At 42.6% G+C, this 14,077-nt stretch overlaps 1 protein-coding gene across 1 annotated transcript in view; it reads right to left on the bottom strand.

Annotated features, from left to right (window-relative positions):
• LOC143959310 (arrestin domain-containing protein 4-like) overlaps positions 1 to 14,077 on the bottom strand; it is a 70,855-nt gene that overhangs the window by 9,813 nt on the left and 46,965 nt on the right. Inside the window, exons 4-5 of the mRNA XM_077468002.1 lie at positions 8,091 to 8,193; positions 3,031 to 3,287 (exon numbers count right to left, since the gene is read on the bottom strand). Of these exons, the coding sequence (XP_077324128.1) occupies positions 3,031 to 3,287; positions 8,091 to 8,193 (360 nt within the window). The remainder of the gene's footprint in view (positions 1 to 3,030; positions 3,288 to 8,090; positions 8,194 to 14,077) is intronic.

The following is a 14,077-nucleotide window of genomic DNA, read 5'->3' on the forward strand; positions in this document are numbered from 1 at the left end:
TGGGGGCAGCTGCACCGCTGCTGCAGGCAGACTAGATTGTCCACTCACCCTCTGCTTCCCACTGCTGATCACAGGAGGCTTTCGGGGAGAGACTTCTACAGCGAGAGGTCACTGCAGCATGCTGGGGACTGGTGTGAGGGCTTTTCGTCCATTGCTAATATTGCTAGCAGGGACTGAGCCACTGATAGCAGGACACCAAGTGTAGCAAACCCATACTGCACTCTATACTGCACGTATTCCAAAGCCAGACTGCATTCCTATATTGAACCTTTACCGCATCTGAAGCAGCTCTACTTTGCACCTGTGTCAAGACTATGCCATATTTAGACTCCACCTATATACTGCATGCAGGGTAACTGGAACTGGTATTAAGATGCTCTTAAAGGGCCCCAACGATAGCTGGCAGAAGAACATCTCAAAAGATGGCCTCTCCTATAATAATTATTATTCCCCTGCTCCCCTCTCTACCATCCTCCTTTTCTTTTAGACAGTGCATACCCAGTCGGTCTAGCATCACCGCCATGATTGCGCTCTGGCAGTATAGTTCCAGCACACGGTAGATTCAACTTTACTACTGCTCACTGCTGCCTTGCTACTGTTAATGCTGATCTGGATGCCAAATGTCATCTTATGCCTAGTCCTTACTGTTAATCACTGTGTATGCTAATTAGTGTTATTACCATTTTTACCAGCCATATTGGGTGACAATATATTAAGTTTGCCTTTACTACCTGGTTTGATGTCGTTTCCTTTGGTATAGCACTACGGTTGGGTACTAAGTATTACGTTCAGCGATTTCCTGTGATATTGTATGTTTGTACACAGAGGACCATTTTATGCAGCGGCTCCTACGGGGGGTAACCCTGCAGTTAATTTATTAACCACTTTAGTACCGCGCTATAGGCAAATAAAGCTGAAAAGCAGAATATAGCGCTAAAGCATCTGTGGACGTCCTCCCAGAACCCTGCCCCCTAGGCGCCCCCCTGGTGCACACATTGGGTGCGCTCTTTCACCTCCTCCCTGTCCAGGTCAATTTTCAGCTTTGAGCGCTGTCGCAATTTGAATGACAATTGCACAGTCATGCAACACTGTACCCATGTGAAATGTTTATCATTTTTTTCTACTTTTCAAATATTTTATTGAATATAATGCAAAAAAAAGAGTCATACAATAGATTTATAGTTAAGTAGAATGTATAAAAGTGTGAAATGAGGCTTTTCAGTATATTAACAGGAGGTGAATACTATAATAGTTTATCATTTTTTTCACACACAAAAGCTTTGTTTTGGTGGTATTTAATCGCCACAGGGCTTCTTTATTTTTTGTTAAATAAACAACAACAACATAAAAAAACAGACTGAAAATTTTGAAAGAAAAATGTGTTTTTCTTCAATTCTGTTAAAAAAATAAAAATTTGCTAATAATCTTTCTTCATAATTTTAGACCAAAAATGTAGTCTGCTATATTTCTTTGGTGAAAATACCCCAAAACTTTGCATGTTATTTAGTCTGTAGGAAAGTTATACAGTCCACAAACTATGGTATATATCTGAAAACCGATCAATCCTGATCTACTGGCGGCCTCATCTCATTTCTTGGGGCCCAAAATTGTAAGGACAGTACAAATATCCCCCAAATGACCCATTTTTGGAAAGTAGACAGTCCAAGGTATTTAGTAAGAGGCAGATGGGTTTTTTGAAGTTATAATTTTTTGTCACAATTTTTTGGAAAATAAAGGAATACATTTTTTTCACATTTTCTATTTTACATACTGCCACCAGTGCATTACAGTTGCGCCATATACCTGGTATGATGGTGATCAGGAACACTGACTGGCGACAGTATGTAAAAAAAATATATATATATATATATATATATATATATATATATATATATATATATATATATATATATATTTTTTTTTTTTTTTTTTTATTATTATTACATTTTATTTACTTTTTTACTTTTTTTTTAGACACATTGTGACAAGAGTAATACCATGTTACTATAGTGACACTGTAAGACTCTGAGGAGGTGATCAGGATTTTTTTTTTTTTTTTACACATTATGATTACTTATAACAGGTAATTAAGTATAAACAATCATTTTTACTGAATGAAACTGATTCATTCAGTGTGTATTGTTGTGATTGATTAGCTATCATTGGCCACAGCTAATCACATGGTACAGATGGGTTTTGATTGGCCCTGTCTGCACCATGTGATCACTGCGACCAATCACAGCTAGCAACACAATTGACGGCATGAAACAAAGCCTTTCATTGTTTATAAATCTCTTGTGATCTGCTGTGATTGGTTACAGCGATCACATGGTACTGGCAGCACGGCCCGTTCTGAGAGGACGTTATCATCTGACGCCCACCCGGAATGACAAATGTCCCACCCAGCTGTCATTTGACAATAGGCTGGGCGGAAAGTGGTTAAAATATCTGATTCTCCACTTTCTCTGGCAGCTGACACTCCCCTGTGCTCCGGTAGTGGGTCGTTCCTTGGTGTCCTCAAACTCATTGTAGGGCTGAGGACCTCATCATTGGACCTGATGACATCAGAGGACATTAGGGTTGCCACATGGGCTCTGAGGCTAAATGCAGATAATGTACCAAGTGAGTTTAATTACCACCTTCATCAGCCACAGAACCTGTGTAATTAATGTGTTTGGGTTTAAAGGGATGAGGTGGCAACCCTAGAGGACATGCAGCTGAAAAACATAGGATAGAAAATCCTGCATAGAGTAGTCTTACAGCGCGGAGGGAGCCTGCAGGAGCAAAGGTTCGGATGAGTAAATCTGCTTTCTGTGGCCCCCCCAGACCTATGCCAGAATTTAACTCTTACAATGTGAGGGCAACCCCACTGCAAAAGGACTTTTATACTTTCCCTGGAGTTCAGCTTTAGGGGATTCTGAGCTCAGTGAACGTTCACTTTACTAAATGAACCGCCGCTATTTCTTTACTTTGCCAAGTTTGGCAGATCCACCATTCCCAGTTTCTCTCATATTTAATGATTGGGCTCACCGCTAGAATGTACTCCACGCGGATGATCCGACAGTCCAAGATGGAGGGAGTTACTGGAGGTATTTTAAGTGTCTTCCCGTTCCAAGTTTCTGTGCTTCCTGAGGCAATATGGTTTCCACGCACGCTCGCTAGCATCTGTTTATGTGTTCTAGTCTTCCCATGGACTATAAAGCTCTGAGTTTGGTATATAGCAGCTTTGGGAACTATTAGACGTGAAGAGCCATTCTCAATTTCTGCATAAATTGCAACAGCTTCTCCTAAAGAAGAGGCAGAACATATAAAGAAGCTATATTATTATTTGTATACAGTAGAGATATATATATATATATATATATATATACACATAAACACACAATATCTCACAAAAGTCAGTACACCCCTCACATTTTTGTAGATATTTTATTCTATCTTTTCATGTGACAACACTGAAGAAATGACACTTTGCTACAATGTAAAGTAGTGAGTGTACAGCTTGTATAACAGTGTAAATTTGCTGTCCCCTCCACTCGCTCATCCATGTCTTTATGGACCTTGCTTTGTGCACTGGTTCGCAGTCATTTTGGAACAGGAAGGGGTCATCCCCAAACTGTTCCCACAAAGTTGGGAGCATGAAATTGTCCAAAATGTCTTGGTATGCTGACGCCTTAAGAGTTCCCTTCACTGGAACTAAGGAGCCAAGCCCAACCCCTGAAAAACAACCCCACACCATAATCCTCCCTCCACCAAATGATTTGGATCAGTGCACAAATCAAGGTCCACAAAGACATGGATGAGCAAGTTTGGGGTGGAGAAACTTGACCAGCCTGAGACTGCGAGCCAGGCCTTCTTGTCCAATATCAGTGCCTGGCCTCACAAATGCGCTTCTGGTCAAACATCACCATAGACACACTCCTAAACCTTGTGGACAGCCTTCTTAGAAGAGTTAAAGATGTTATAGCTGCAACGGGTGGGCCAACTCAATATTGAACCCTATGGACTACGACTGGGATGTTCATGTGTGTGTAAAGACAGGCATCCCAATACTTTTGTAATATAGTGTAACTGCAAACCCTTTATTTCATCTAAATATAAACATTGTGTAGCCATGGTGTTGCAGCTAATAACAAACAATCCGCCAAATCACCCCACTGCCAGACTTCATACATCCTTTCCGACAATGAACAGTCTTTTGCAAGCTTTGTTTTTGTTGTTTTATTGGGGGGTACAACTTGGATAGATATAGGAATATGGGATGCCCATAGTTTGTCTTTGCCATCATATTTAAGGATTTAGTACTCTTTGATAAAGTTAGCCCTTGTACACACGGTCAGAGATTCCGACAACCAAATCCGTTGGATTTTGTCCGTTGGATTTTGTCCGACGGATCTTGTCCGAAACTGTTGCATACACACGGTCGGACAAAGTTGTCGGAAAATCCGATCTTTCAGAACGTGATGACGTAATTTAATTACGATGGGACTACGTTCAGGCTAGTAGCCAATAGCTTTGATGTAGGAATTTGATCTGAGCATGCGTGGCCCTTTGTCTGATCGGAATTCTCTACACATGATCGGAGTATGTCCGATCGGAGCAGTTTGTCGGAAAATATTTCTGGCAAATTGGAAAATTTGGTCCGACGGATATTCCGACGGAATATCCGACAAAGCGCTCCGATTGGACACATTCTGATGGAATCTCCGACAGTGTGTACAAGGGCTTAGAGCCTGAAGCTAGAATGTGCATAGTACATTGGAAATTAATCTCCTCCTGCATTTGCATGCAGACTGTTAATCTCCTCCTGCGCCTTGACCTCCCCAGACTACTACCTCTAATGCCGTGTAGACACGACCGGACTTTCCGGCTGAAAAGGTCAGATGGAATCATTCCATCAGATATTGCAAACGTGTGTGGGCTTCATCTGACTTTTTTCCTAAAAAATTCAGACAGACCTAGAAATAGAACATGTTTCAAATCTTTCCGACGGAATCAATTTCTATCGGGAAAACCGTTCGCCTGTATGCTATTCCGACGGACCAAATACGACACAAGGGCAGCTATTGGCTACTGGCTATTGAACTCCTTTTTCTAGTCCCGTCGTACGTCATCACGTTCAAAACTAACGGACTTTGGTCCATTCGTGTGTGGGCAAGTCCATTCGGTCGGAAATACGTTGGGAAGACTGTCAGACCTTTTCTGCCGGAAAGTCCGGTCGTGTGTACGTGGCATAAGAGTTCTCCATACATCACTGCGTAGATAGAGACACCGCTTTTGACCATGTAAAAGCAGAGTTCTTAAACTTCTTTCACCTCCTGCACATAACTTGTTTCCTCCTGCACAAACTTGAAGTTACAACTTGAAATATGACACATCCTCTTCTATTGAATAGCAGGGGCCCTCTCTGAATAAACCTTCCTTCTGTAGCTCTGGTTGCTGGCTGCCACTAGGCCAGAGGCCTGCAGAACCTCTCCCCAGAGGCCTAGTGGGTTAAAAGCATATCTTCTAAGAAATATGGACCAGCCAGCTCAACTTGCAAATCATGGTTCCTCGGGCCACATCGACTTGACACAGATCCCCACAGTCTCTTTTCTGATTCAAGATTCCCCATCATCACTGTGTGTTTGATGAAGACTCCGCTAGTGACCGTGTACTAGCAGAGTTCCCTCACAGACTCCCTGGCACCTCCAGCCCTCCACTTTGGTAACACTAGAGGTCGACCGATATATATCAGCCAATATTTGACATTTTTTAATTAATCGGCATCTGCCAATTGGGCTGATAAAAAAGGCCAATTATATCTTCAGCTTGACTTGCAAAAGACTTCTATAATAGAAGTCAATGCAAGTTGCCTGAACTTAATCTGTGGAGTGACTTGTCTCCTCTCTGGGCAGTCTGCCAAGAAAGGATCAAAGAGATACAATGTTTCTTCTTCAATGAACTGAACTTGTGTGTAGAAGTTCTCAATTTAACCATTTAAAGACTAAATCTTTTCTGACACTTGTTGCTTACAAGTAAAAATCCTGTATTTTCTGCTAGAAAATCACTTAGAACCCTCAGAAATTATATATATATATATATATATATATATATATATATTTTTTTTTTTTTTTTTATCAGAGACCCTAGGGAATAAAATAGCGGTTGTTGCAATATTTTATGTGATGCAGTATTTGCGCAGAGGTCTTTCAAACACAAATTTTTGGGAAAAAATACACTAATGATTTAAAAAAAAAAAAAAAAACTAAAACAGTAAAGTTAGCCCATTTTTTTTTTCATCCAAAAGTTTTGAGTACCTGTTTTTTGTGTATTTAATATTTGATATTAGTTTTTTTTTTTTTTTTTATCTAAATTATACATACAAGTGAACTGATTGGAGGTTTGTTTTGTTTAATAAATGTTTAAATGTAAAAAAAATTCTGTATCACTTATTACTGAAGGCTGCTTTCACACTGGAGCGGACAGGCATTGACGGTAAAACGCTGATAGTTTTAGCGGCGCTTTACCGTCATTTTAGCGGCGCTATTCGGCTGCTAACGGGGCACTTATAACCCAGCTAGCGGCCGAGGAAGGGGTTAAATGCGCCCATGAAGCACCGCTGCCAAATTGCATGTGCTTCGGCAGCAGTGCCCATTCATTTCAATGGGCAGGAGTGGTGAGGAGCGGTTTACACCGCTCCAAAGATGCTGCTTGCAGGGATTTTTTTTTATGTCCTGCCAGCACATCGCCTTAGTGTGAAAGCACTCGGGCTTTTACACTGAGACTGCAGGGGAGCCGTTTTGCAGGCACTATTTTTAGCCCAAAAGCGCCCGAAAAACGTCCCAGTGTGAAAGGTGTCTAACTTTGATTTTACGAGATGAAGGAGAAAAAAAAAAATCAATCTAACATATCGGCCCAAAAAAAACACCATCATATATCGGCGATTTGTAAATATCGGCATCGGCCAAAGAAAAACCCATATCAGTCAACCTCTAGGTAACACTGACCGACCTTCCAACAGCCCTGAGTCCTTGATGAGGAACTTTAACAGGAAAATGCGACCGACAGTTTCCAACAGTTTCTCCTGCCCCTCTGCTCCAGGAGTTACCTGTCATTCGACCGTATGGTGGCAGAGACATTGTAGATGACCGTGTACAGGCAATGCTCCCTCCCACCTCTCCCCAGGCCTTCTCCTGCAAACGGCGCACCCCCCCCCCCAGATGGGGAATGGGGATGGCCTACTGCGACTGTCTAACATGCCATTCCTCACTTCACCCAGCTGACTCTGCCTCCAGTAACATATCACCTCAGCTTATATATGAGGCCCGCCCCCTGCCAATACCGATTGGGGATTGGTCAGGGCTCACACACAAGCTGCCTGCCACTCCAGTTCCAGGCCCAGTCCCTCTTCTAGAACATTCTCCTCAGAAACAGGGGAGGCATCTCAGAACTGAAGTGCAGGTGGTCACACCCACTGCTACTCTCAAAGCTCCCAACTGTCCCTGATTTCGAGGGACTGTCCCTGATTTGGAGCAATGTCCCTCTGTCCCTCATTCCTTCTCATTTGTCCCTCATTTTGGTCTGATCTATATAGAATGCACGTTTTATCTATCAAAAAAGTGTTTTCCAGCGCTGATCTGATTTCTAAATTGCTGCATTTGTAATTTCCAAGAACCAATATAAAGGAATAGTAGTGGTAAAAAAAAAAAAAAAAAAAAAGCACTTGTGGGTTTAACCAACCTTGTTTTTTTTTGTACAATTCTCCTTTAAGGGGGGTGTGGCAAGGAGTGTGTCCTATGCCTTCATACTTTTGCTGATAGGTGTCCCTCATTCCCATCTCAAAAGGTTGGGAGGTATGGCTACTCTGACCACACCCAGCCCCCAGATCAAAACAGACAGGCCTAGCGCGCAGCATAAGCCTGCCTAAATTTGCCTGTGCTGAAATAACCTAGTAAAAATACCTTACTAGCACCTACCTACTGATAGAGGGTGCTACATTTGCAAAATTCAAGATTAATTATACAGAATATTTCATGCTTAGTAGTGCTTTATGTGTGGATTATGTTCCTACATATGACAATAAACACTGCAAAAAATACGAATCTTACCATTGCAGTAACCTTTCCTCCCAATTTTGGCATTTAGTGATATTGGTCCGGAGGTGAGGAACCAGCAGCCAACCATTCGCTCTTTGGTTCTTTCTACGGGAGTCTGAAGAAAGTAAACACGGTAGTATTGATGATGTTTTGGGGAAGTGACAACATCTAGACAACGCAGGTACAATGCTGCGACAGGAAGACATGCATTAAGTGGAATATGATGTGATTAAAAGGTGCAATTACCGGATAATCACCGGGGCAGCCAGATACGAGCGGACATAAAAAGCATGTAAGTGATTACCGTCCTCACATGATGACAATTTACACTATTTATTCAACACGGATCACCTGCACTGCTAAAGGCCATTAAGTGCTGTGATAAAAATACGCTCATAAACAGGATTATGTCTGACGCCAACTCCCTGCAACGCTGGCCATAGATGGATAGAATCTCAAATGAAAATTCTTAAGAAAAGTTTTAGGAAAATTTGTTTGAAAATTCTTAGAACATTCTCTGAACATTTGTTTGTCGTTCAAAAGATTTCATTCGCTTTTAGCATCATTTAACCACTTCAATAGTGGGCACTTTTTACCCCCCTCCCTGCCCAGGCCAATTTTCAGCTTTCAGCGCTCTCACATTTTGAATGATAATTGTGCAGTCATGCTACACGGTACCCAAACTACATTTTTGTAATTTTGTTCACACAAATAAAGCTTTTTTTGGTGGCATTTAATCACCACTGGCTTTTTTATATTTTTCTAAATAAACAAAATAAAAAACTGTACATTTTGAAAAAAAAAAAAAAACGCATTTTCTTTGTTTCTGTTATTAAATTTAGCAAATAAATAATTGTTCATAAATTGAGCCCAAATTGTATTCTGCTACATTTCTTTGGTGAAAATAACCCAAATCAGTGTACATTTAGTCTGCAGGAAAGTTATAGGGGGTTATTTACTTAAGGAAAATCCACTTGGAAGTGCAGTCGCTGTAGATCCGAGGGGGACATGCAAGGAAAATAAAAAACAGCATTTTAGCTTGCACATGATTGGATGATAAAATCAGCAGAGCTTCCCCTCATTTCAGATCTACCCCTTAGATTTAGAGCAACTGCACTTCCAAGTGCTCTTGCAGTGCAAAGTGGATTTGCCTTTCGTAAATAACCCCCATGGAGTCCACAAACTATGGTATACAGCAGGGATATGCAATTAGCGGACCTCCAGCTGTTGCAAAACTACAAGTCCCATCATGCCTCTGCCTCTGGGTGTCATGCTTGTGGCTGTCAGAGTCTTGCTATGCCTCATGGAACTTGTAGTTCTGCAACAGCTGGAGGTCCGCTAATTGCATATCCCTGGTATACAGTATATCTGAAAATTGATCAGTCCTGATGTACTGACTGACTCAAGTCTTGAGGCCCTAAAATGCCAAGACAAACCCCCCTCCCCCAATGACCCCTTTTTGGAAAGTAGACAGTCCAAGGTGTTTAGTAAGAGGCATGGTGGGTTTTTTGAAGTTGTATTTTTTTTGTCAAAAAAGAACAACAAAAAAAACAGAAATTAAGAAATAAAATTAAATAAATCAGTTTTCTTTTTTTACTACATACTATCATCAGTGCTGTACAGTGTCATCATATAACTGGTGTGGTGGTGATTAGGCACACTGATTGGTGACAGTACAAAAAAAAAAAATATTATTTCCTTTTTTTTTAATGATTTTTTTTCTTTTAAAACACTGTGGCCTGTGGAAGAAGGTGCTCTGGTCAGATGAGACCAACATTGAACTTTTTGGACTAAAAGCAAAACGCTATGTGTGGTGGAAAACTAACACTGCACAGCGCCCTGAACACACCATCCACACCGTGAAACACGGTGGTGGCAGCATCATGCTGTGGAGATACTTTTCTTCAGCAGGGATAGGCAAGCTGGTCAGAGTTAATGGGAAGATGGATGGAGCCAAATACAGGGCAATCTTAGAAGAAAACCTGTTAGAGTCTGCAAAAGACTTGAGACTGGGACGGAGGTTCACCTTCCAGCAGGACAACAACCCTAAACATACAGCCAGAGCTACAATGGAATGGTTTTGAGCAAAGCATATTCATGTGTTAGAATGGTCCAGTCAAAGTCCAGACCTAAATCCAATTGAGAATCTGTGGCAAGACTTGAAAATTGCTGTTCACAGACACTCTCCATCCAATCTGACAGAGCTTGGGATATTTTGCAAAGAAGAATGGGCAAAAATGTCCCTCTCTAGATGTGCAAAGCTGGTAGAGACATCTCCAAAAAGACTTAAAGCTGTAATTGCAGCGAAAGGCAGTTCTACAAAGTATTGACTCAGGGGGGCGCCATACAAATGTACCCCACACTTTTCACATATTTATTTGTAAAAAAGTTTGAATTTTTTTTTATAATTTTCCTTCCACTTCACAATTATGTGCTACTTTGTGTTAGACTATCACATAAAATCCCATTAAAATGCATTTATGTTTAAAATGTCAAGGGGTATGAATACTTTTTCAAGGCACTGTATACTGGAGCGTCAAGGTCCTTGTAGGCAAGTAACTTAGTACCTACACTTACATTGGAGACAGTTGCCAGTAACCTCAGGTGCTACCATAAAGGTACAAAATTGAGGGGAGCCATACCCAAGGTGGGTCTCTACCAATTCACTTTTAACCTACTGCCTACTTTCTAGGACCTCAAACATGCCAGCTGCCATGACTGAAGCCTCAACGCCAACAACTGCTCAACCAACAAAAAGAATGAAAACAAAAGCAAGTGAATAAAGGGGGGAGGAGGGCAGGAGGATTCCATGATGTCACCCATCCAGGGGCAGACTGACAACTCATGGGGCCCCCGGGCAATAGGAGATTTTGGGGCCCCCAGGCAATCAGAGATTAGGGGGCCACACAGTGTACAAACACACACTGTATACAATCACATGTACACACAGTATACACAGACATGTTTCTATTGGCTGAGAAGGTACTGGAGGGGTGGCACAGCTATAATCTCAGGATTTTTAGACTAAAAGGGTGTCGGTAAGGGACATTTCAGAGACAGATGTAAAAAAAACACAGATTTTTACATACTGTCCCTGGTTTTACTGAAGTTGGCAACCCTGATGGGGCCCCCTAGTGGCCTCGGGCCCTCGGGCAGTGCCCGAGTGGCCGAATGGTCAGTCCGCCCCTGCACCCATCCTCCAACTGAAAATCTGCTGGGACCCTCTTGCCTACAACCCCCTAAAGACCCCACCTGTTCCTCTCTAGCGTCACCAATCAGGTCAGTGATCTCTAAGCATCCTTTAAAATGACTAAAAACGAATTCACTCTCCTACCCAGTCATGCCGTCCGCCGGCCATGTCTTGTGGTCTTTTCCTCCAGGCCTGACTTGATCAAACGGAAACCCCATTCACTGTTAGAAATTTGTTCAATGGAGAAAACATTTCCTTCCTGCTCCTTCCAATTTTCCATTCACCTAACAAAAATCGATTTGACCCTAACTAATGATTAGGAAAGCAATTAAACTTTCTTTAAACATTCTTTTCATAAGAAGTTTTGTTGAAGATACTACCCATCTATGGCCAGCTTGGTTGTAAAGTCAGAAGGTTTTTTTTTTTTTTTTTTATCTTAATGCATTCTATGCATTAAAGCGGAGTTCTGTTAAAAAAATAAAAATAAAAGTCAGTACAAATACTGCAGCTGCTGACTTTTAATAGCCTGACACTTACCTGTCCCAGGGTCCGGCGATGCGAGGGAATGAAGCCCTGCTCGTCTCCCCCTCCTCTCTGCGGCGCCGGCATTGTAAGTGTGGGCGCCCGGCTGTGGCTTCACAGCCAGGCACCCACTGCGCATGTGCGAGCTGCTGTGCACTCTGTGACTGGCTGGGCAATCATCTGGGACCTGTGACGTGTCCCAGATGATTGCCAAGAGGGAGGGAGGGAGAAGTGATCTCCCTTACGGTACCGCGGTGCGCCAGGAGGAAGTGGGAGCTGGGACCCTCTGAAAAAAGGGTACCGGCTCCCCCCCAAAAAAATGACATGCCAAATGTATGCATGGCATGTCAGGGGGTCACCTCTCTTAAAGCGTAAGGTCCATTTTTGGGTGGAACTCCGCTTTAAGATAAAAACCTTTGGTGTGTAGCAGCCCCCCTATTACCTACCTGAGCTCCATCTCTATCCAAAGATGTACTCGAGTGTCCCGGCCAATCCGGGACTCTCCCTCCAGATTGGCTGAGACGCAGCAGTGTACACGAATGTCTCGGTCAATCTGGGACTCTCCCTCCAGATTGTCTGAGATGCAGCAGTGGCACCATTGGCTCCCGCTGCTGTCAATCAAAGTCAGTTAGCCAATGAGGAGAGAGGGGACGTGGTCTGATCGAATCATGGCTCCGAGTCTGAATGGACGGCTGTGGCTTGGCTCGGGTGCCCCCACAGAAATCTGCTTGCACATCCACCTGCCTGCATGCCTCCTGAACTAAGGGCAGATGGATACCAGGAAGTAAACGCTACATGAATCATCTGCCCTTCCTCACAATGGCTGCAGTTCCAAATACTAGAGGGGTGTTTTTAAAGCGATTTCTCAATAAAATAAAGCATGGAGACATGGATGGATGGATGGATGGGGGAATTTGCTGTGAATATTAAAAATGAATTAAATAGGGGTTTCGGTTTGTGCTACTCAGATGCAGTTAAGTTCCACAAGAAAATCGTCCTTTTAGGATTTAATAAAAATGAAAGGAAACATAATCATAAATGATGGTGATTACATATTTGTCTTTTTAATTTGACACTTGGCAGCATAATCGTCACATCTGCACAATTGTTCGTGTCCCCAGAAGCCAAAATGACAAAGAATGTGCCTGTAATTGTTATGACTGTATACTATAGTCACTGATAATGAGCCATAGGATGTTCATTACTTCTGATACAGAACAGGTGTGTGTGTATATAGAAAGAGTGCTTCAGAGAAATTCCAGTATTGTTTTTTTTTTTTTTTTTTTGGCACATAGGACACCTTAGTGAGGACTGCATTAGGAATCAATGTTTTTTTTTCCACGGAGAAGCCAGGCAATCATGATTTATGAGTTGTATGACAAATCTGCATTCGTACAGGTCTACGACACTCTTTAGGTCTGGTTCACACAGGCGTACTATACCCGGGTGAGGGCTGCGTTTACCCGCACAGGTACATCCTTGTGCAGGCAGTCCCATTCATGTCAATTTGTAGCAGCAGCTACACCGAGTTAGGGACGCAGCCGCTGCTCCCAATTTGACTGCCAGGCGGGCGCCTGTGCACGACCCACAAATACGCAGTGTGCCTGCTGCCCATTGGACCAGGGGCGGCCCGTCCATTAAGGGAGCACGGGTGCCGCCTCCTCTATCCATCGCCACCACCCCCCTATCCATGCGCCCGGCCCCTTTATGGACACCACTGTTTTTTGAAGCACTGATTAGAGCCAGAAGCTCTAATAGGCTTTAACCACTTGCTTACTGGGCACTTAAACCCCCCTCAGTCCCAGACCAATTTTCAGTTTTCAGCACTGATGCACTTTGAATGACAATTGCGCGGTCATACAACACTGTACCCAAATGAAATTTTTATCATTTTTTTCCCACAAATAGAGCTTTCTTTTGGTGGTATTTAGTTACAGCTCGGAGTTTTATTTTTTGCTAAACAAACAAAAAAAGATGCAAAAAAAAAAATCATGTTTTAATAGTTTGTTATAAAATTTTGCAAACGGGTCATTTTTCTCCTTCATTGAAGTGCGCTGATTAGGCGGCACTGATAGGCTGCATTGGTGGGCACTGATGGGCTGCATTGGTGGGCACTGATAGGCTGCATTGGTGGGCACTGATAGGCTGCACTGGTGGGCACTGATAGGCATAGTTAAGGCGGCACTAATAGGCACAGATAAGGCGGCACTGATGGGCACAGATAAGGCGGCACTGATGGGCAAAGATGGGCACAGATAAGATGGCACGGATGGGTGGCACAGATAAG

This window comes from Lithobates pipiens, unplaced genomic scaffold (assembly GCF_037356315.1).
Source record: "Lithobates pipiens isolate NorthernLeopardFrog02 unplaced genomic scaffold, aLitPip1_a1.2 Scaffold_7, whole genome shotgun sequence".
Lineage (NCBI taxonomy): Eukaryota > Metazoa > Chordata > Amphibia > Anura > Ranidae > Lithobates > Lithobates pipiens.